Consider the following 25,491-nt stretch of genomic DNA (forward strand, 5'->3'; position numbering starts at 1 on the left):
AACTATACTACAAAGCCATAATCATCAAAACTGCATTGTATTGGAACAAGAACAGACATACAGACCAATGGAATCGAATAGAAAATCCAGAAATAAACCCACAGATTTATGGTCAACTAATATTTGACAAAGGAGCAAAGACTATGCATTGGAGCAAAGAAAGTTTGTTCAATAAATGGTGCTGGGAAAACTGGGTCGCTACATGCAAAAGAATGAAGCTTGACCACTACCTCACACCATACACAAAAATCAACTCAAAATGGATTAAAGAACTAGACATAAGACCTGAAACCATAAAATATATAGAAGGAAATATAGGCGAAACACTACGTGATTTGCACATCAAAGTTATCTTTACAGACACATCACCCAAAGCAGTGATAGTGAAGGCAAAGATAAACAGCTGGGACTACATCAAATTAAAGAGCTGCTGCACAGCAAAAGAGACAATAACAAAAACAAAGAGAAACCCCACCAACTGGGAGAACATTTTTGCACCCAACACTAATGATAAAGGACTGATCACAAAAATCTGCAAAGAGCTGATGAGACTCAACAACAACAAAGAAAATAATCCAGTCAAAAAATGGGCAGAAGAGCTAAAGAGAAACTTCTCTGAAGAGGAAATGCAAATGGCCAACAGGCATATGAAAAAATGTTCAACATCACTTGTCATCAGGGAAATGCAAATCAAAACTACCATGAGATACCATCTTACACCAGTGAGAATGGCACATATTAAAAAAACTAGCAACAACAAATGTTGGCGAGGGTGTGGAGAAAAAGGAACTCTTCTGCACTGTTGGAGGGAGTACAAACTGGTCCAACCACTGTGGAGAGCTGTGTGGAGATTTCTGGACCTACTAAACATAGAGCTTCCATATGATCCAGCAATTCCACTCCTAGGTATTTACCCAAAGGACACAGAAACATCAATTCCAAAGAACACCTGCACTCCTATGTTTATAGCAGCACTGTTTACAATAGCTAAGCTTTGGAAACAACCCAAATGCCCAAAAATAGATGACTGGATCAAGAAGATATGGTACATATATACCATGGAATATTACTCAGCATTCAAAAAAGATAAACACATGCAATTTGCAGCAACATGGATGGCGCTGGAAGGGATCATGCTCAGCGAAATAAGCCAGAAAGAAAAAGAAAAATACCGGATGGTCTCACTCATAGCAGGAATCTAGAAAACTTAAATAAGGGACCAGGAAAATGAATAACTATAAGAAAGTGAAAATCAAAATCAACAAAAAACTATGAACCAGAGACACTTTTAGGAGCGCGGGGGCGGGAGGGGAGGGATTGGGGTCAGAATGGGGGGGGCTGCAATTGTATGGGGAATATAAAAATAAAATTTATTATTTTAAAAAAAAATCTTTACAAAGCAACATTGATTCTATCCATTGAAGTGCTGAAACAATATGGTACTATTCCATTACAAAGAAAATTTCATTAAAACTGCAAGTAAATATATAAAAGAATCAAAATTTATAAAAGAATTTATAAAAATATATAAAAGAATCAAAATTCAAAATTTCTGAATGGAAATGTCTAAAAATAAGAGACAACTAGAACTCAAAATTTAACTTGACAAAATCATTTCATAAATGAAGAATAAACTACTAGGTATTCAAAGAAGAATACAGTGACCAAAATTATATTGAAAAATACAGGGAATAAGGAAGAATGGAATTTAAAATGAAATTAACTAAATATAGAAGTAAGAAAGGTTCAAGATAGAAAGTTATAAAGCACTGGGCAGATGACCTCCAAAATTGGTATTATTTGACAATGATGAAATTAATGCAATTGTGATTTCAAACTTGTCTTAGTGTGCCTGAAACAAAATATCCAAATCAATATAGTGAAATGGCTTTTAGGACTCTGGATAATTTGGCTTATATGTTCATAACCTAGTAAAAGTATTGGATACTGTGAATATATTTTGAATTCAGAATATCCTATTTCTCAATTTGTTGTGAGCCTGGTATATAGAAAAGTCATTTACCTAAATAGGAGACAAAATCAGGTTGAAATCTGAATTCTCAATAATAATCTTGAAGGACAGCAGTGAAACCACATTGTCTCTCAGAGCACTCAAGGAAATAAAATAAGTAGTATATAGTCTGTCTTTCAAATGTGTCAGAATTAGAAATAATTTTAAGTTTGGAAGGTTTTGTCAAATGTTGTGTGTATAATAATCTTTTCTGAGGAATCTTCTAGAAAGTGAACTCTATGCAATCAAGAACTATTTGGGGACTCTACGACAAAACTGGTGCTTAGAATTTATAAATTCTATAATTGCTTTAAAATTCAAACAAAAATGAGGCTCCACATGAAAGAATATTACATAATGTTAAATCTCTAAAAAATAAAACATTTTTAATGGGAAAGGGGTAGAAAATTTATCATTAAAAATGTGTTGATTTTCTCTTCAGCAGTAAGTAGTTTTCAGAATTTACAACTCAAATTGTAGAAACCCAGTGTTCTTTGAGTTGAAAGAATGATGTTCCTTAATGAAATCTGTACACTAATGAAAGTTTCAATATTTTGTATTAAATTTATACCAAAGTAAATTTAGAAGAATAAAAAAGAGCAAATAAAAAAGACAATATAGTCAAAGACATGTTCAAAATTACATAAAGCCAAGCAAAACAATTGAAAAAATAAGATCTGTGAACATGCATTAACAAACTGTTTCAGTCTATGACATTCAAGCAGAAAATGTAGTGAAAAAAATTTTCTCCATGTAAAGTAAAACAGTTCAAATCTATAATTACACTGTTATATGGCCTGGAAAAATGGGCATATATGCATGTATACATATACATATATGTGTATGTGTGTATATGTATGTATATATATGGTTTTGTAACCCAATAATGAAGAATAGTTTTTCAAATATAGATCTAACTGTGTAGACCAGTGATTAGTTATTTAATGTCTAGTGATTTCACTAAAGACTTCACTTCCTAAAGCAACGAAGGTTTACATGCCAGAACATAAACAGTATTTTCTATATATTATAGTTTCTTTCAAACACAGTCAGTGAAAGCTTACTAAACAAGTGAATTTTTTGAAACACTTATGCCTGATAGTGAGGATTCTTAAAAATAGCACAACTGAAAATCGTGTTAAATCTTTACATACTTCTATCATACTTAATCTTAGTTTTTCCTTTTATGTAACAACAAAATCAATAAATAGAGAAAATCTGTGGTGTGTGAATTTTGTATTCCTTGCTACTGAACTTATGCACATGTAATACTTCATACTTTTGTCCCTACTTTTAAAACATTCCCATGACTCAGTAGAAACACTGTACCTGGTAACATTCAATCCAAGATCCCTTATCCTCCTATTTCCTAGTAACCATGAATTCACTTACTGTTTATATAGAATTGACTAATCTTGACATTTCAATGAAGTGGAATTACATTATGTGGCCCTTGTGTTTATCACTTATTTCACTTTATGTAATGTTTTCAAGGTTCATCCATATTGTAACATATATCAGAATTTCATTCACTTTTTTGGCCAAGTGTTACTCTATTGCATGAATATGCCACACTGTTTATCCATTCATCAGTGCTGGGCTAATGAATAGATAGCAGATTTATTATCTCTCCACGTTAGAAATTAGAAACCTGATACAAATATATTGGTTGAGCCATGGCCCTTTCCAGACTCTGCATACCTCTAATCTCTGTCTTCATAGTCTTCTATTATGTATTCTTGTTTTCTGTCTCTTAATAGGACACTTTCTGTTGGAATTAGAGTCATTTGGGTTATCCAGGATTCTCTTCTTGCAAGATGCTCACTGTATTTCAAAGAGCCCTTTTCCAAATAATATTACATTAGCAGTTTCAGGAATTGGCATATAGACATAGCTTCTTGAGGACCACCATTCATCCTACTACCAGACCCTTCTACGACACATGAGTTACAAAATGTTCTCTCACCTGAAGATTTTATTTCACTGTCTTGCCTGTATGTTTTGACATGCAAAAGGCTTTAGTTCTGATGAAGTATTTTTTGTCTAATTTTTCTTTTGTTGATTGTACTATATTGTTTTAAAGAAACCATAGACTAAGATACATATATCTCCTTGGAGGTGGGTGTGATGTGGGAGCAAATCTCTGAAAATATTTGATCCTATACCTCTGAAAAGGAGGGTCAGTAACACCACAGTAAAATACTACTTCACATCTATTGAGATATCCATTATATTAAAAACAAATATCCAAAAATAAAACAGAAATTGAGAAATAAGTGTTAGCAAGGATGGGAGAAATTGAAAACCTGTGAATTCTTAGTAGGTGTATGAAATGGTGCATCTATTTTACAAAATAATAAGGCATAGGATTATCATATGACCCATCAATTTCACTCATAGATATTTGCAGATATAGTTGAAAATATGTATTTAAAAAATTTATGCATGAATGTTCATAAAAGCACTAGTCACAATAGTCAAAGGTAAATACAATCCAAATGTGCATCTGCTGATGAATGGATAGACAAATGTGGTCTATTCATACCGAGGAATATTACTCAGCTATGAAAGAATGATGCACTGAAACACACTTCAGTGACTTCAAAAACATGCTGAGTGAAAGAAACAAGATATATTGAAAGTTACATCTTGTATGTTCTCATTTATATAATAGTGGATATAAAATATCCATAATAGGCAAATTCACAGGAGAGAAAACAGATGAGAGATTCCAGGGGTAAGGGGGAGATGGGGGAAGAGTGAATGCTCAAGGGACACTCGTTTCCTATCTGGGTGATAAGGTGATGATTGCATAATATTATCATCATACAAAATGTCACTGAATTGTGCCCTTGATAGAATTAATGTGGTGTGAACTTAGTTAAACAATAGCAGGTGCAGTTAGAAACTAGAAAATGATAAATGAGGAAATGATATTTTCATTATAAGTTAAGATTTCAATTGCAAAGTGGTTCGGCATGTGGTTTCATCATCATATTTTGCTTACATTTACCTTTATCTTTGCTTGATTTTTGTTAAAATTATGCTTTTGTGTGCACTTACATATAATGTTGATCATCACATAATTTAGTAAAAGTACCGATACAATAGTTGACAGCAATTTAGCTAACAAAAATCAAGATTGTTGAAACGGTATTTTGAAACAGAGTCCTGAGATAAGAATGTGTGGCATTTGCTTTCCTGTGTGTGTCTGAACAGCATTTCTGTAACTCAGTTAAGTGTGGTTAAATTAGTGAACACAAAGACCAGGGGAATGGGGCCTCCCCGGTGGCATAGTGGGTTGAGTGCAGTGCTGTGAAGCTGTCCGCAACATCTGCAGTGTGAGTTCGACCCTGGTCTGCCGGCAAGGGTCCCACATGGAGCTGCAGACCTCTCTTGTCGCTCCGCTGTTCCCCTCAGCTGTGTATTTCGGTCATCTGCCTGTTCTGCTCCCTGCTCTGTCTCTGGTGAATCCTCTCAACCTCCTGCGCATTTGTCCTGTATCTCAGCTCTTGTATAAAAATAAATAAATTTTTAAAAAAATAAAAAAAAGACCAGTGGAATGAATCTGGGAAACAAATTGATTTTCCTTTTCTTCTGTTAAGAGAAATCACAACCTGAGGGAAGAATGGTGCACTTACATCTGACTGTTTTGTTAGGAAGAATAGATGAGATAATATATGTGAAGACACTCAGAAAAGTTATATGCTAATCCCACTGTTAACTCTTATTTGTGTTTTACAGTAATAATATGAAAGGAAGCAGTATAGTGTAGAGATGAAAGCCATGGTCTTTGATATCAGAAAGTAATGGCACTTGAATTTTTTTTTAAGATTTATTATGCATATAAGAACTGGGGTACAAGCCAGAGTTGCGGATGGTGAGAGGATTCACCAGAGACAGAGTGGGGAGCAGAATAGGCAGATTGACTGAAATACACTGCTGAGGGGAGCAGCGGGCGAGTCAGGAGAGGTCTGCTGTACCATGTGGGTAGCTCCCTGCCCAGGGATCGAACTCATGCTGCAGTGGCTGTGGATAGCTTCATAGGTTGCATCTTAATCCCTTGCACCACCAGGTGACCTTGGCATTTGATTATTGACTATGGATGTAGCAGAGTGACTTTGGCCAATATATTTAAATCCTGTTAATTAATACTAGTATATCTGAAATGGGGAGGATAACTGTAACAATGAGCTAAACTGCAAGTACAATATTTCCATGGATACTCCATATATGTATTTCCAAAAGGATTTTAAATGGCCCTTACTAATGAATTTGTTAATTGCTATTCCCCTTTCACTGGTAATGGTCTATGTGATATTTATAAATAGGCTTTAAAATGTTAGGAGATACTGATCTTCCTTGAAGATATTTTAGTGTCATATTTTATTAAACAGTTTTCTTTCTTTCCATTTATTTTTTAAACCAACTTTTAACACTCATTTTTTCTTAGTGTCATGAGAATTAAAATATATCCCCCAAGGTGAATGTGCTGGGGACTAGGTCACTGAGTCATCAAGTGGTCACCAAAGCTATTGATAGAGCTGGAGCAGCTGTGAGAAGAACTAACCACATAATACAGAGGGAAACAGTTCTTAGAAGTCTAGTAATAGTTAGAATACTTATTTCTTTAGTTCATTTTTTTTTTTTGGTCAGGTAAGTGGAGATGGTATGATTATAATGAATAGGTGCTAAAATTATCTGCTATTTTCCTATTATAATTAATGCTTAGTACCTCTGCCACACTGTCTAAAATATCTCACTAGCCTCTTTTTCCCTTCCTTTCATTCCATCTCAGTTCTATTTTTCAATTCAGTGAGCATTTATTGAACCCACACAGGTGACAGTCTTTCTAAACAGAATGAGATTTTCCCTTCAAAATGCATATGTGAGTTTGATATACTATGTTTGTAGAATTGTTTTAAGTAATTTAAAATTATATATTTCAATATTGACTGATGAAATGAGTGGATATGTGTGATTTTTCTCAAACCTGCCATAATTACATACAGTTCCTACAGTAGCAGCTGTATTTTAAGAATTGTATTGCCATCAGTTTTCTAAAGGATAAGATGTAGGATATTATTTACTGAGAAACTATTTCAGGAATATCCATTAAATTATATACATATGCATAACCACAACTATCTAACCCCTCACTTTCCTAAACTCACAATAATACCTGGATTAGTATTTAGAATAAGACACAATCCTGCTCTCAAGAAGCTCATCGACCTAGCAGGACAGACACAGAAACTTGTCACCTGTAGTTATTATGAAAAGCATCATGAGCAACTTGCGAGTATAATGTGGTATTGAAGGAGAACACAAAATTAGACTGGAGGGCCTCCCTGGTGGCGCAGCACTTGAGTGCTGGGTTGCGAAGCTGCCCGCATCCTCTACGGCGCTGGTTCGATCCCTGGCTGCCGGGTGAGGGTCCCACATGGCGTGGAGATCTCTCCTGCCGCCCACTGCTCCCCTGAACAGTGTACTTCGTCAGTCTGCCTATTCTGCTCTCCACTCTGTCTCTGGTGAATTCTCTCACCCTCCCGTGCTTCTGACTGTACCCAGTGCTTGTAAAAATAAATAAATGAATCTTAAAAAAAGATTAGACTGGAGGAGAGAGGGAAGATCATTGAGTAACTGGTGCAGAGATAAAAATTTTTGAGCAGAAATAATCAGCCAAATGAAGAAAAGCTCAGGGATACCTTTGGTTAAAACAAAAGTATGCATCAACCTGAGCATTTCTGAAATAGTGTCCCAGCAGTTGCTGAGTTTTCTAGGTGGAGAGAAAGATGAGTGTCTGGGGGCACTGGCTGTGGACATACTGCGGTAGCTTTAGGTGTCAGCCAAGGTGTTGTGAGAGCCAGTGAGACTGCAGGGGAATTTTAACAGTGAGCATTAAGACAAGACTCTGGGCCACTCCCTCCTTAGTGTGTTGCAGCTGCTTCCTCTTTACTTCTGTGATGCTCTTTTTCGCTTCTTTCCATAACTCCTTTTCCATTATTCCATGAATCCGACTTCCTTTTTCTCCTTCCTTTTCCTGTCATCTCTTTCTTCTTAGTATCAATCCACCAAGCAATAGATTTCTTGTAAAGAAACTAACAGTAGACTGCTTTCAAATATTATTTTATCTTGGGAATGAATCTGTTACAGAGAATATTTTCTGCCTTGGCCTCTTCTCATTTCTGGTTAGTTAACAGTTGTTCACATAGTTGTGAAACTTTACTGCACTTTTAAATGTTTAATTCAATGGTGTTGTCATTACTTTCCTCTAATTAAAAGGAAAGTGCATCTTGAACATCTTATTTTGTATTTAAAATTGATTTTTTTAAAGTCAAAATCAAGGCATGATTGTTTTAACCACTTATAGAAAACAAAATATCGATGCTAGGCAGTGAAAGCCAGACATAATTCATTGGTCATACGTGTGCATGATCAAAACTTTAAGAGAGGGCCTTTGAAGTGTCTGCTGCTGTTCCACTTTGAAATACATTCCCTCTTGTTTACCTTACCCATTATCCTTTGCTCAGTAATGGTCTATCTTTCTTTACTAATTAATTATTGGGTACAAAATTCTCCATTTATATACTTATGTCAACATTTCCAAGCATCATCACGGTAGTGTTTCCTTTTGCTTCACATTACTGCTATATGTCTGTGGATTTCCTGGTGCCCTTTACTGACTGCTTGGCTGCACTTTCATAACTCTTGGCTCATTGGGGTCATGATGCACAGTATTCGGTTTGATACCGAGGCCATGCTGGTGTGTGTCCATAAGAGACCATGTGGAGTGAAGTAAGAAAGACTTCATGTGGAACTGGTAAGCTTGGTAATGATAGTACAGGTATGGTATCCATAGCATTCATTGAGGTGCAGAATAAGGATCAGTAATTTGATTTTGATATTTTGACATCAAACTGGTCAAAATTATATAAAGAAAAATTAATATATTGAACTCTATTACTGAGAGTTGACCATCTTTGTTTAGGAATAATTTCATATGGTTCAAATTCATTAATGCATACAATGCAGAGATGAACTATTTTATGATATGAATTAAAGATCTATGTCATTCTAATTTTTAATGAAGATAAGAGTTTTAAAATGGATTTCCTTCTATTTTTATACTCAATATTTTCTCTATTTGCGTAATTTAAATAGAAACCACAATGGTTTATAGCTCAGTGTCCACTATTGACATAAATTATTACATTGATTTTTTTATTGATATATATGGCTGAATGCCTTCCCTGGTTGGAGGACTTGTTAATTCTCTATCATGGACATTAATATTGTCTGTAGATTTTTTAAATAAACATTGGTCTAATTGGTGCCTTATACCTTGATTTTTGACTTATTATTACTATAAGTAACTTTTCTTGATTATTAGTTAAATTTGAGAAGCTATAAACTTTGTAAACTTGATGTGATTTTGATTAGAATATTTTAGATACTGTCAGTTATTTCTTCTCTGAGTTTTTAACAAGGACTATATATACACTGGCTTTTCTATCCTATTATTTGCTGCTTACATTTAAATATTCAACTGAGTTATTGAGTTTATGTTGAGAGGCAGAAATCTGAATTTTTCAAGTTTTACCTGTTGTACCAGCACTATTAGTGGAATAAGTTCACCATGTCCACACTGATGTAAAATAAGTCTTTCATGGATGCAAATTTCCATCCTGCCTGGCCTATTATTCCTGGCTGATCTCAATCACCTTTCTCAGGGTGTTTGCCCATGGCATGTTCAAGTCTGGCCAACTCAACTTTCTTTCCAGAGATATCTCTAATTAGCAGTATGTGAACAAGCACTTCTGTGAAGAGTCACCTTGTCTCATAGTAGTCTGCTCTTTTCCTTTACAGAAACTCCCTCACATCAGAGTTAGTGTTTTGCCTGAGAAGTTGACATACTGCTTGTCATTTAATAGGTGCATGTTAGGAATATTGGTTATGCTTACAGGGATATTTGTTGAATGAGAATATTAATGCATACCATTTTCAAAACACCTATGAATGTTAGTAAAGAGGTCTCATTTAATATGTAATTTAATATTTTTTAATTATTCAATGTTTACTACATATTAATGTTTTATTAGAAATCTTTGTAATATTGTCTTTGTTGTTTTAGGCATCACAAGAAATATCTAATGCATGAAGCTAACTACTCTGAAGTGTCTCAATTTGTATTAATCGGACTTTCTGCCTCTAAGCCAGTGCAGTATTTCCTCCTTGCCTTCTCTACAGTGTTTTATGTAACAATTTTTCTTGGAAACCTCCTTGTTGTGCTTACTGTTTCATTTGATCCTCATTTACATTCTCCCATGTACTTCCTTTTAGCCAATCTCTCATTTATTGATTTCTGTTTTTCTTCGGCAACTGTTCCCAAGATGATTTCTAACCTGTCCTCCGGACTGAGGACCATATCCTTCCCAGGGTGTATCATGCAGATATTTGTTCTTCATCTCATGGGTGGGTCTGAGATGGTGCTCCTCATCGCCATGGCCTTGGACCGATATGTGGCCATATGTAAGCCCCTCCACTATCTGACCATCATGAACCCACGGATGTGCATTTTCCTTTTGTCTGCTGCTTGGATTGTAGGCCTCATTCACTCTGTGGTCCAGTTGGCTTTTGTTGTCCATTTACCTTTCTGTGGTCCTAATGAGATAGATAGTTTTTACTGTGACCTTCCTTGGTTCATCAAACTTTCTTGCATGGACACATACAAAATGGAATTTATGGTGACTGCCAACAGTGGATTTATTTCCATGGGAACCTTCTTCTTATTGATTATTTCCTATATCTACATTCTGCTCACTGTATGGAAAAGCTCTCCTTCTGGTTTGTCTAAGGCCCTCTCTACTCTGTCAGCTCACATCACAGTGGTTATTTTATTCTTTGGACCATGCATGTTTATATACATATGGCCATTTCCCACAGTGCCAGCAGATAAGTTTCTTGCCATTTTGGATTTTTTGATTACACCCATTCTGAATCCTGCCATTTACACATTGAGAAACAAAGATATGAAGTCCTCAATGAGGAGACTGAGTAGCCAGTTACTGAGTTTGAGGCGCTCTCCTAAATAGCTCATGGTAGCTATTTAGAAGGAGCTATTTGGCTATTTAGCTCTTTAAAAGATAGTAGTATCTTCTGAAAGATACCACTACTGTAATCATGAAGTTTTAAACATTATACTTTCTTGAGACAATTTATTTTCTTAATTCATGAGGTCAAATAGTCTTGGATAAATCATTCCAAGTTACTGACTTGTAACTTGACTTTGGTATTAATTATTATGTATAATCTATTTTATAGTTTTTATATTTTCAAATTCTTAAAACACACTCTGACCTATATTTTGTAATTCATAGAATAAACATTTTTTAAAATGAAATCCAGGCCACCTGCTATATTTTCAGATTTTGTTTTGACTCTTGATATTTTCCTTTCTGACATTTGCTTGATAATGTTTGAAATGTGGTACTGAGCAGCCACACTCTAATTCAAGCAAAAATCTAAGACTAAAAACCTGAAAAAAACATCAACACATATGCAAAACAATTATATTACTATAGTAGATGGGGTTTGCTTCATTGTAGATTACATGTTATAGTCTTGTAGTCTGAATTCTGTAGTGTCTCCTCTTTCATAATTGGAACTATATCTTTTACCTTTAGGAGTTAAATCTTTCCTCTGAAGCAATCCATCCTAAATTTTAAGTACTTCTTGGTAAGATCATTTATCAAATTTTCAGAGCTTTTTTTTTCTTTTGAAACAATATCAAATAACAATTTAACTACTTTTAAAATCTTTTTACTTTGAAATCTTTACAAAGCAACAATGATTCCAACCATGAAGTGGTGAAACAATGTGATAATATTCCATGACAAAGAAAATGTCATTAAAACTGCAACTCAAGATATAAAAGAATCAGAAATTCAATATTTCTGAAAAGAAATATCTAAAAATAGAGCCAACTTAAACTAGAACTGAATTTTAACTTGGCAAAATCATTTCATAAACAAAGAATAAACCATTAGGTACTCAAAGAAGAATACATTGGCCAAAATTACAGTGAAAAATACAGGGAGTAATTCAAAGCATTGAAAATGAAATTAATTAAATATAGAGTTAAGAAAAGTTCAGAAAAGACGGTTAAAAAGTACTGGGCAGATGACCTCCAATATTTGTAAAATTTGGAAATGATGGAATTTAAAATAGAATTTGTATTTCAGACTTTTCTAATGTGTCAGAAGTAACAGATCAAAATCTATATAATGAACATTTTGTAAGGGATCTAGATAAATTAGCTTATATGGTTAATTCCCAGGCATGACCTTGTAAAAGTTTTGGATATTTTGAATATATTTTTGAATTCAGAATATCCCATTTCCTAATTTATTCTGAGCCTGGTATCAAAAAAGTCATTTTACTAAAGTAGGAGAGAAAATCAGGCTGTCATCTGCATTGTTAATCTCTAAAGGCAACAATGAAAGCACATTTTCTCTAAAGCACTCAAGGAAATAAAAAGTTAGTGAGATAAATAGCATATATCCAACCTGACTTTAAAATATGTGAGAAGTAAAAAGAGAAATTACCTTTGAGTTTGCAATACTTTGTTGAATGTCACAACATATATATATAAGCACTTTCTGAGGAATCTTCTAGAAGATGAACTCCATGCAATCAAGAGCTATTTGGAGACCCTCAGCAATATTGGTGCTTAGAATTTTATAGATTATGTAATAGATTTAATATTTAAACAAAAGTAAAGCTCCACATGAAAGAATAGTATGTGATTCTCGTTCTCTAATAAATTAAACGTTTATTTTATTTTATATTATTTTAATTTATATTATTTAATGGGGAAGGTTAATGGAAATAAAAGTAGAACAATGTGTTGATTTTTTTCATTAGCAGTAAGTAGGGTCAGAATTGGCAACCCAAATAGTGGAATTCCAGTTTCTTTGAAGTGAGGGAATGATGGGGTTTAACGAAATGTGGACACTAAATTTTTTTAAAAATATTTTTAAAAAGTAATACAACAGTATAATTAAAAGAATTAAAAAGATAAAATAAAAGGGACAACATGTAAAAGGCATACTCAGTAACACAAAACCAAGCAAAACAATTGATAAAACAGGACCAATCTGTGAACAGGTATTTGTAAACTATTTTAATCTATGACAGTTCAAAAAGAAAACATGAAAATAAAAGTTACCTCTATGAAAAAAAAAATTCAAATTCATAACATGAAGCTATATATTCTGGAGATATACATATATTCTGGAGACATACAAAACTATAATATATATAGTTTTATGACTATGAAATGGAAAATTCACTTTTGCAAATGTACCATTGATGAGAGTTCTTTAGCATTAGTGATTACACTAAAGTCTTCATTTCTTAAAAGCAGCTGAGGTTTTCATGACAAAACCTAACAAAAGTATTTTGTATATATTGTATATATTTCAGTAGGCAATCAGGAAAATCTTACTGAATGTGAATTTTGAAATGCACTTTATGCTTGATAGTAAGGATTTTATAAAATAGAAAATAATTTAAAATCATAATAGAAAATCATTTGGAAATCATTTAAAATCTTTATATATTTCTAACATACTTAATCTTAGTTTTTCCTTTTATGTAACAACAAATTTAATAAATAGAGAAAATCGATGTGTGATGGTGAATTTGTATTCCTGGTTCCATAACTTTTGGACATACACTTCCTACTTGTCTTTTCTACTATTTAAAAACATTTTCATCACTCAAAAGAAACACTGTACCTGTGATCAGGTTCATTTCTCTTATCCTCCTGTTTCCTAGCAACCACTAATTCACTAACTGTAACAATAGATTTGACTGATCTTGACATTTCAGAGAAGTTGAATTATGTTATGTGAACCCTGTGTATCTGATGTATTTTACTTAATATAATGTTTTTAGGTTTATCCACATGTTAACATACATCCGGATTTCATTAATTTTTACAGCTAAGTAATATTGTATGAATATACCACACTGTTTATGCTATCATCAATGATGGACATTTGGATCACCTCTACCTTTTGGCTATTGGGGACATTGCTTCTACAAACATTTATGCACACTTTTTTTTTTTTTTTTGTAATGCCTGTTTTCAATCCTCTGGAGTGGAATTAGTTGATGACAGGGGAAACTGTCAAGCTGTTTTTTCACAGCAGCTGCAATTCTTTTACTTTTCTATAGACTAAGATACATCCATTTGTCTTGATTAGTTTTATTAAATTTCTGGCCTCTGCTAATTTTGCCTGTAGGGCACAGTATCATTTTGCCTGTTAGGGGACAGTACCATTTTATTGTGAATTAACATATATCACAGTATAAGTTATACTGTAAACAGAAATTTACAGTGTAAGTTGTAAATATACATCATAGCATGAAGATGATTGATTTATAGCTTATAATTACTACCACAGTAGATTCAGGTAATATTCATTTTCTTATATAAATACAGGGAAAAAAGAACTCAAAATGATGAAAAGAAAAATATATCCCCTTGTGATGTGAATTCTCAGATTTTTCTGTTAATTCTATGTGTAAAATAGCCTATATCAGCAATAGTAATCATTGTATATTACATCCCTATACTTATTTAATTACTTTGGAATAACTGGAAGTTTGTATCTGTTGATTGCCTTCTTCCAGTTGTTCCTTTCAATCACTCCTTGCCTCTGGTAAATACAAGTCACAAGTTGATATTTATATATATATATTTTTTAATCTAACTTATCACACTTAGCATAATATGATTAATATTTTATGCTTCCCCATATTGTAATTCTTGGTGGTTTTACAATTTACACTCAATAGCAGGGCACAAGGGTTGCCTTTTCTCTATATCCACACTAGCATTTGTTATCTCTTGTCTGTGTGGTGATGGCTATTCTACTAGGTGTGAAGGTATATCTCATTATAGTTTTATTTTCATCTCCCTAATGATGCTGAGCTTCTTTTCATGTATTTGTTAGCCTATCATATATATTTTCTGGGAAAATGTCTTTTCATGTCCTTTACCACTTCTAAATTGGTCTACTTGGAAGTTTTATGAGTTTTTTTTCCAAAAAATTTTGGGTAATAACCCTTTAAAGATACATGATTTATAAAAAAATTTCCTAATCCATAGGTTGTTTTCAGTTTCTTGGTGGTTTTTTTTGTTTGTTTGTTTTTCAGAAGGTTTTGGTAATCCCAGCTATTTATTTTTGGTGGATTTGCTTGTGATTTAGGTGTCACATCCAAAAATCTTTACCAATATTCACGTCAAGGACCTTTTATGTTCCTGTGTTTTTTCTAGAAAATGAAGGATGTTTTTATCACAATTTTCATCATTCCACAATATATATGTATGTCAAGTGAACACTTCATACATGTACACAATTGTATTTGTATAATTGAAGAATAATTGACATATAGCACCAAATACTATATGTTATTCACATATTCATCAATGAACTTAAATAATTCATTTGTATAAATATGGACTGATAGATTATTCAATTAATAATTGGGTCATAATCCAGTACCAATTTATTTATCTTGTTACATAACTCGTTCTCGCTGTGGCCATTGGCATCTGTGTAAATTTGTCTCCTGTAACTCGTCAATATACCACCATCATAGTGTGTGTGCACACGCGTGTGCACATGCGAGCTTGTTGCATGTGCATGTGTACGCACACACTCTTATTTTCTGGTACTAGGAGGTGTTTGGGTTTTGACATTCCTACCATGATTTGATATTGTCATTTTGCTTATTTTTGTCAGTTTGATAAGTGAATATTCACATCATATTTGTTGCTTAGATTTAATATTCCTTAAAGACAATTAATGTCAAGCATCTTTCAGACACTTTTTTTGTCATCTGCATTTCTTCTTCCATTAGATCTCTATTTAGATACTTTCTCCTTTGAAAATTAGGTTGTTTTCATAATGTTGAGATTTAAGTATTTTTTTACATATTTGGGATGCAAGTTCTTTATTAGGTGTGTATTTTGAAAATATTTTTTCCCATTCAATGACTGATTCTGAGGTAGAAAGCAAAGTGGGAGGGGTAGAAGTGGTAGAAGATTATAGGTGCCTTAGAGGTGGGTGTGGTGTGGGAATAAACCTCTGAAAAGAAATGATGCTGTACCTCTGAATCATATGTACTAAATTAAACCAATATTACCTCAATGAAAAAAAATTTAAAAATCTGAACTTTATAATTTTTTTTTAAGATTTATGCATACAAGAACTGGGATGCAGGCAGAGGTGTGTGTTTGTGTTGGGGGGGGGGGTTGGTGAGAGGACTCACCAGAGACAGAATGGGGAACGGAACGGGCAGATGGACCAAAATACATTGCTGGAGGAGCAGTGAGTGAGACAGAAGAGGTCTGCTGTGCCATGTGGGTCACCTCCCTGACCGGTTATCGAACTAGTGCTGCAGTAGCTGGGAATTGCTTCATAGGCTGACGCTTAACCCCTTGTGCCACAAGGGAGGCCCTGAACTTTATTGTATTATTGAAGATTGTATTTCAAGTTTGAAAAGACAAAGAAAGAAGGGTTGATCAACACCATTGCAAAAACTACTTCACATCTTTTAAGATGTCCATTATATTAAAAACAAATATCCAACAACAAAACAGAAATTTAGAAATAATTGTTAACAAAGATGGTGAGAAATGGAAAACCTGTGTATTGTTGGTAGGTATATAAAATGATGCATCTATTTTACAAAATAATAAAGGAGTACCTAGAAAGATTAAGCATATAATTATCATATGACCCATTAATTTTATTCATAGAAATTTACAGAAAATAATTGAAAATAGAGGCCTCCCTGGCGGTGCAAGGGGTTAAGCACTGCACTGTGAAGCAATCTGAAGCCTCTGCAGCACAAGTTCAATCCCCTGGCTGGTCAGGGAGCAATCCCATGGCACAGCAGACCTCTCCTGTCTCACCCGCTGCTCTCTTCAGAAGTGTATTTCAGTCAATCCACCTGTTCTGCCCCCTGCTCTGTCTCTGGTGGGTCCTCTCACACCCTACCCCTCATCTCTGCCCTGTACCTCAGCTCTTGTATGCATAAATAATCTTTAAAAAATGAAAATAGGTATTCAATTTATACATGAATGTTTGTAGTAGCACTGATCACAATAGCCAAAGGTAAGTACAATAGAAATATTCAGCTGATGAATGGATAGACAAATGTGGCCTATTCATACAGAGGAATATTACTCAGCTATTAAGAATGATGCACTGAAACACTTAAGTATGTGTGACTTCAAAAACATACTGAGTGAAAGAACAATAGATGAGATAATATATGTAAATATACTCAGAAAAGTTAACAGCTAATTCAACCTGTAAACTCTTATTTGTGTGTTGTAGTAATGATATAAAATGAAGCAACATAGTGTTGGCATTAAAGCCATGGACTTTGAGATCAGAAATTAGTAGCATTGGAATATTGACTATAGATGTAGCAAAGTGACTTTGGCCAATATATTAAATTTCCATATTAATTAATATTAATATATCTGAAATAGGGAGGATAACTGTACCAATGAGCTAAACTGCAAGTAGTGTTTCCACTGATATCCCATATATGTGTTATTTTTAATGGTCCTTACTAATGAACTTGCTAATAGCTATTCCCCTTTCCCTGGCATTAGTCTAAGTGTACTTACAAATAGGCTTTAAAATGTTAGGAGATACTGATCTTCCTTGAAGATATTTTACTGTCATATTTTATTACATGAAGTTTTCTTTTCTTTCCATTTATGTTTTAACCAAACTTTCAATACTCGTTTTTCTCTTTGTGTCATGAGAATTAAAATAGATCCCCCAAGGTGAATGTGCTGGGGACTAGGTCACTGAGTCATCAAGTGGTCACCAAAGCTATTGATAGAGCTGGAGCAGCTGTGAGAAGCACTAGCCACATAGATCACAGAGGGAAACAGTTCTTAAAAATTCTAGTAATACTGAAAATATTCATTTCTGCACTTCATTTTTTTTTTTTTTGGTCAGGTAAGAGGGGATGGTATGATTGCAATGAATAGATGCTAAAAATAAGGGGGGGTGCAATTGTATGGGGAATATAACCAAAATGAAAATGCATATATTGTGCGAAAATGAAAAATGATGTAAGAATTATATAATATAAATATTAAAAAATTATCTGCTACTTTCATATTACAATTAACACTTAGCCAATGTCACTTCATAAAGCTATTTTCCTATCTGCACTTTCCCTTCCTTTTATTCTTTTTTCAGTTCTTTTTCATTTTTCAAGGCTATTTAAGACACAGTGGTGTCAGTCCTTTTAAATGAAATGTGAAATTTCTTTTCAGATTGCATTGCTCCACAAACCTAGATTGTTCCTGATACACGGGACCAATTTTCTTGGTCTAGTTTATCTTTTCATTTACAGGTTGTAAGTTTCATATGTGAGTTTGATGTACTATGTTTTCAGAATTCTGTTTTAAGTGATTTAAAATTATATATTATATTTCAATATGGACTGATAAAATGAGTGGATGTGTGATTTTTTTAAGACCTGCCATAATTACATACAGTTTCTAGAGTAGCGGCTATGTTTTAAAAACAGTATCTAAAAAACAAACAAACAAATAAATAAATAAATAAAAATAGTATTGCCATCAGTTTTCTAAAGGGTAAGATGTAGGGTATAATTCACTGAGAAACCATTTCAGGACTATCCATTCATTTATGCACATATGCATGGCCACAACTATCTATCCCCTCGCTTTCACAAACTCACAATAATACCTGGACTAGTATTTAGAATAAGACAGTCCCTGCTCTCAAGAAGCTCATTGGGCCTCCCTGATGATGCAAGGGTTTAAGCACTGCAGTATGAAGCAGTCCACAGCCTCTGCAGTCCTTGCCAGCCAGGGAGCAGCCCACATGGCACAGCAGACATCTCCTGGCTCGCCTGCTGCTCCTCTCAGCAATGTCTTTCAGTCAGTCTACCTGTTCTGCTCCCCACTCTGTCTCTGGTGAGTCCTCTCACCCCCTGCATCTCTGGCCTGTACCCCAGCTCTTGTATGCATAAATAAATAAATCTTAAAAAAAAAAGAAAAGCTCATGGACTTAGCAGGACAGATACAGAAACTCGTCACCTGTAATTATTATGAAAAGCATTATGAGCAACTTGTAAGTATAATGTGGTAGTCAAGGAGAAATACAAAACTATATTGAGGGACGAAAGGCACAATCCTTCAGTAACTGGTGCAGAGATAAAATTTTTTGAGCAGAAATAATCAGCCAAATGAAGAAAAGCTCAGGGATACCTTTGGTTAAAACAAAAGTATGCATCAACCTGAGCATTTCTGAAATAGTGTCCCAGCAGTTGCTGAGTTTTCTAGGTGGAGAGAAAGATGAGTGTCTGGGGGCACTGGCTGTGGACATACTGCAGTAGCTTTAGGTGTCAGCCAAGGTGTTGTGAGAGCCAGTGAGACTGCAGGGGAATTTTAAGCAGTGAGCATTAGGACAAGACTCTGGGCCACTCCTTCCTTAGTGTGTTGCAGCTGCTTCCCCTTTACTTCTGTGATGCTCTTTCTTGCTTCTTTCCATCACTCCTTTTCTTTTCCTTTCTTGTTCCTGATTTTCTCTCTTCCCTTCCTTTTCCTGTCATCTCTTTCTTCTTAGTATCAATCCACCAAGCAATAGATTTCTTGTAAAGAAACTAGCAGTAGACTGCTTTCAAATATCATTCATTTATCTTGGAAATGAATCTGTTTCATAGAATATTTTCTGTGTTGTTCTCTTGTGATTTCTGATAAGTAAACAGCTGTTCACATGGTTGTGAAACTTTAGTGCACTTTTAAATATTTAATGTAATGGTGGTGTAATTACTATGCTCTAGTTCAAAGGAAAGTGTATATTGATCTGATTATTTTGTATTTAAAATGCATATTTTAATTCAAAAGCAATACATAATGTTTTAGACAATTTTTAGAAATAGGAAATATACATGCTAGGAAGTGAAAGCCAGAGATGATCCATTGGTAATACATGTGTGCATGATCAGAACTTTAAGATAGAAATTTGACTACTGGGCCTTTGAAGTATCTGCTGCTGTTCCACTTGAAAATCATTCTCTGCTGTTTACCTTGTGATTGTTCTATTCTTCTTTGCTCAGTCATGGTCTATCTTTGTCTATCAGTTACTGAGTGCAAAATTCTCCATCTGTTTGCCTATGTCTGCACCTCCTAGCATCATCACAGCAGTGTTTCCTTTTGGTTCACATTACTGCTGTATGTTCATGGATTTCCTGATGCCCTTTCCTGCCTCCATGGCTGCCCTCTCATCTCTTTTTGGCTCTTAGAAGACATTGCCCACAGTATTCAGTTTGATACTGAGGCCATGCAGGTGTGTGTCCATAAGAGACCATGTGGAGTTACATGAGAAAGATGTAATGTGGGACCTATAACCTTCGGAATGTTAGTACAAGTGTGGAATCCATGACACCATTGAGGTGCAGAAAGAACATTTAATATTTAGATATCAAGTAGTTTAAAATAATATAAAGAAAATTAAGTTGATATACTATAATCAGTTCTCTAAAACTGACAGTTGAACATCTTTGTACTTACTTGGAATAGTTTCCTATGGTTCAAATTAGTAAATGCATACAATACAGAAATGAACTATATTAAGATATGGATTAAAGAGCTAAATCTTTCTCATTTTTACTACACATACAGTTTTTAAAAGTGTGTTTCCTACGTATTTTTTTCTTTTTAGCTTTTATCTTTCTCAATTTACATTTAGGTAAAGTGAAGCAGCATTGGTTTTTAACTCAGTGTCCACTATTGACGTAAATTTATGCACTGATTATTTTGTTGTTGTATGAGGTTGAATGCTTTCCCAGTTGGAGGATATTTTAATTATCTATCATGGACAATACTGTTATTTGTAGTTTTTTTGAATTAAACAATGGTCTAATAGGTGACTCTTACATTGATTTTTTGACTCATCCTTTCTTATATGCTAAATAAACTTTCTTGACTGTTAGTCATAAGTTAGGAAAAGCTTAAGTTTTGCATGTATTTTGAACGTGTCTTCTTGGAACAATGCCTGAATTTTCACTGTCATTATCAGGAAATAAGTATTCATTTGCTCAGAAGACATTGCCAAGTCTTAAGCATGATACAGCAAATTTTTTATATTCTGAAATTTGACAATACAAAGCAGCACTCCTAGTTGCTTTTTATATTTAATTGATTTCTAATGCCAGTTTTCATTTTCATATAATTACATATTGAGAGTATTTCTTCTTTGATTATTTTCCTATATTTGTTTCATTTTATAATTGTTATGCCACTTTGATATCTTTTTGAAATGTTAATCACCAGTGTGATGAAGTGTTTTCTATAGTTTGCTTGATACCTCCAAATAAAGCTATTTATATGTGTATATTTATAGACAGTCATTTTATATCTATGTATAATTTTAATTGATTTTGATTACAATATTTTAGAAACTGTCAGTTATTTTATCCTGATTCATTAATAATGGTAATAATGATTATATAGATTTTTCATCTCAATATTTGCTATTTAACATTTAAATATTTAATTTTCTTGCTGAGCTTATGTTGAGAGGCAGAGATCTGAATTTCCTAGGTTTCATCTGCTGTGCCAGCACCATTGGTTGACTAAGTCACCCCACCCACAATGATGTGAAATGTCTTCAGTAGTCTCCTGAGTGGTTACTCTTAATTTGCTCTACATCTTTCATCCCATTATTTACATTGAGAGTTTTGTGACTAAAAGCAGAAATGTGGTCAACCCTCTGCTTAAATGCCCATCCACTCTGTTGCTTTTAGGACTAAGGCAAAGTTCTCATTATGGATGCAAGATTCCATTCTGTGTGGCCAATTATTCCCTCCTGATCAATCATTTATCTTCTTTCCCACTGGCTTTCCTATCTCAGGAACTTTGCACATGGCATGTTCAAGTCTAGGCTATTCCACTTTCTTTTCAGTGATCTCTCTAATTATCAGGTGTGAACAAGCACCACTGGGATGAGTCAGTTTTTCTGATAGCACTCAGCTCTTTTTCCTTTACATCAGTCCTGTGGACTGTATTTTATTTAAAGCTATTTAATGTCTAGATCCTTCATTATCCTATAATCTTCCTTGAGGCAAAATTAGAATTCTGTCTCAGTAGTTGACAATATACCTGTCATATAGTAGAAGCACATTAGGAATATTGATTATGCTCACGAGGGATATTAGTTGAATGAAGATATTAATGGATAATGTTTTCAAAATATCTTACAGCTGTTGTTGAAGATTTTTTTAATATGAAGTTAATAGAAGCTTTGTTTGCTTTTACAAATGAATTTTTGAAAAAAAATTAATTAATTTGCTTTTGGTCCTTTAGGTATCATCAGACAAAGCTAATGTATGAAGCTAACTACTCTGAAGTATCTCAATTTGTATTGCTCGGACTTTCTGACTCTAGAGCAGTGCAACAATTCCTCCTTGCCTTCTCTGTGGTGTTTTATTTAATAATTTTTCTGGGAAACCTCCTTGTTGTGCTTACTGTTTCATTTGATCCTCATTTACATTCCCCCATGTACTTCCTTTTAGCCAATCTCTCATTTATTGATTTCTGTCTCTCTACCTTAACAGTTCCTAAGATGATTTTTGACCTGTCTTCGGGGCAGAAAACCATATCCTTCCAGGGGTGTGTCTTCCAAATATTCATCCTTCATATTCTGGGTGGATCTGAGATGGTGCTGCTCATTGTCATGGCCTTGGACCGCTATGTGGCCATATGTAAGCCCCTCCACTACATGACTATCATGAGCCCACACATGTGCATTTTGCTAGTGTCTGGTGCTTGGTTTGTAGGCCTCATTCACTCTGTGGTCCAGTTGGCTTTTGTTGTCCATTTACCTTTCTGTGGTCCTAATGAGATAGATAGTTTTTACTGTGACCTTCCTTGGTTCATCAAACTTTCTTGCATGGACACATACAAAATGGAATTCATGGTGACTGCCAACAGTGGGTTCATTTCAATGGGAACCTTCTTCTTACTTATTATTTCCTACTTCTTCATCCTACTTACAGTATGGAAACGCTCTTCTAGCGGTTTGTCTAAGGCCCTCTCTACTTTGTCAGCTCATATCACTGTGGTGATTTTATTCTTTGGGCCATGCATCTTTATTTATATGTGGCCATTTCCCACAGTGCCAGTGGATAAATTTCTTGCCATATTGGATGTTTTGATTACTCCCATTCTGAATCCTGCTATTTACACATTGAGAAACAAAGATATGAAGACATCAATGAGGAGACTGTGTAGTCAAATACTGAGTTTGAGGACCTCTCCTAAGTAGCTCACTTTAGTACAAGTGATATCTTCTGAAAGTACTACTATATTCATGGAGTTTTAATACATTGTACTTCATTGAGACAATTTATGATGTCAAATATTCTTGTGAAAAGCATTCCAAGTTATTAACCTATAGTATTATTTATTTTGTATAATCTATTTTTATGTTTGAAATGCTGAAAACACACTCTAAACAACATTTAATTCTCCATAGAATATATTAAAAATGAAATCCAGACCACCTGTTATATATTCATATCTACTCTTCCTTTTTGATATCTTCCTATGTACCTACTGCAAACATCTCCTTTGAGAGAATGATTGGTCCTGATATTTTTTACTATGCAATGAAGGATCATTTTTTATGTTCATTGGGGTTTGCCAGTGCTACTTTTCTCACTTGCTAATTTAATAAATATACTGTTATGTGAATATAATTTTTGAAAAAAAATTAATTTGTTAGATTATATTTTGTGTATTAGTCAAATATGCAGAAATATATAAACTGAAGAAATAAGTAGTTATGCAGCTTCAGCTTTTAGAGTTTGAAATAAATATTTTTTTTTCTCAAATTTTCATAATGAAAATGACAACTGGACTGAAAGCTTTATAAAGTGTGGTATTTAAGAGGTAAAATTATATCTTCTTTCTCTTATCAGTTCCTTAAATGTTACCTCTATATATGTACAGCCAGTGAAATGATGTGAATTATGAACAAGTATTCCATTATAGAGATGAAAACAAGACTGGGATTTTTAAAATGTTAGAAAAGAGAGGGTGCTTGGATGTTGTATATCTTGTTAATGGATAAAATGCAGCACTGACTAACCACACTCTCATTCAAGCAAACAATCTGAGTTTCAAGACTTACAAACCTGACAAGATACCAGTACGTGTGAAACAATGTATTTTGAAAATATTTAGCTGTTGAAATTGTATTCTTATAATGAGATGGAATTTGACTCTTTATATATTTCATATAATTGTCCTCATTTTGTAGCCTAAATTGTACAGAAGACATAATCTCCTGTGATGTCTTCTCCTTTCATGATTGCAGCTGTATCTTCTAAATTTAAGGGTTAAACCTTCCTTCTGAAGCAAAACATCCTCAATTTTAGTTATTTCTAAGCAAAATTCTCTACAATCCACATTTCACAGGAATATTTTTTAAATAAATTTTAATTTTATATTCCCCATACAGTTGCAACCCCCTTATTTTGACCCCATTCACTCCCCTCCCCGCTCTCCACCCCCCATAGAGTGTCTCTGGTTCATAGTTTTTTGTTGATTTTGATTTTCACTAAAACTGCAATTGAAGACATGAAAGATAGAAAAATTCAAAATTTCTGAATGGAAATATATAAAAATAAGAACAAACTTAAACTCACAACTGAATTTCAATTTGACAAAATCTTTTTTTAATAAAGAATAAAACTACTATGTATTCAAAGAAGAACACAGTGGCCAAAATTACAGTGAAAAATACAGGCAATAATGATGAAAAGTATTGAAAATGAAATTAAATATAGATGCAAGAAAGGTTCATATAGAATATTATAAAGCACTGGACAGATTACCTCTAATATTTGTATAATTTGGAAATGATCAAATGTAATAGAATTTCTATTTCAGACTTATGTGTCAGAAGCAACAGATCAAAATCTAACTAATGAAACAGCTTGTAAGGGACCTGGATAAATTGACTTGTATAGTTAATTCCAAGACATATCTTAGTAGAAATATTTGACATTTTGATTATATTTTGAATGCAAATTTTTTTTTCAAATTCTGAATTTCTTCTAAGCCTCCTATCAAAAAAATGTCACGTTACTGGCATAAGAGACAATATCATGTTGTCAATATGAATTTTTAATAATTATCTCGAAAGGCAGCAATGAAACCACATTTTCTCTCAAACCACTTAAGGAAATGAAATGTGGATAAATAGTGGATAGTCAGTCTGCCTTTCAAATAAATCTGAATTAAATACTTTTGAGTTTGCAAGGTTTTGTTGAATATTATGTATATGCACTTTCTGGGGAATGTCCTAAAAGATGCACTACATGCAAACAAGAGCTGT

General features: G+C 33.8%; 2 protein-coding genes across 2 annotated transcripts; both read left to right on the forward strand.

Annotated features, from left to right (window-relative positions):
• Positions 1–10,164: 10,164 nt before the first annotated feature.
• Positions 10,165–11,106, forward strand: LOC311175295 (olfactory receptor 4F6-like; the record flags this gene model as incomplete). Its single annotated transcript, XM_084240192.1, has 1 exon — positions 10,165–11,106. The coding sequence occupies one exon, from the start codon at positions 10,165–10,167 to the stop codon at positions 11,104–11,106; it is 942 nt and encodes a 313-aa protein (XP_084096318.1).
• Positions 11,107–22,473: 11,367 nt separating this feature from the next.
• Positions 22,474–23,415, forward strand: LOC311175296 (olfactory receptor 4F6-like; the record flags this gene model as incomplete). Its single annotated transcript, XM_084240193.1, has 1 exon — positions 22,474–23,415. The coding sequence occupies one exon, from the start codon at positions 22,474–22,476 to the stop codon at positions 23,413–23,415; it is 942 nt and encodes a 313-aa protein (XP_084096319.1).
• Positions 23,416–25,491: the final 2,076 nt, after the last annotated feature.

Source organism: Talpa europaea (genome assembly GCF_964194135.1).
Source record: "Talpa europaea genome assembly, chromosome: 8".
In the NCBI taxonomy this organism is placed as follows: Eukaryota; Metazoa; Chordata; class Mammalia; order Eulipotyphla; family Talpidae; genus Talpa; species Talpa europaea.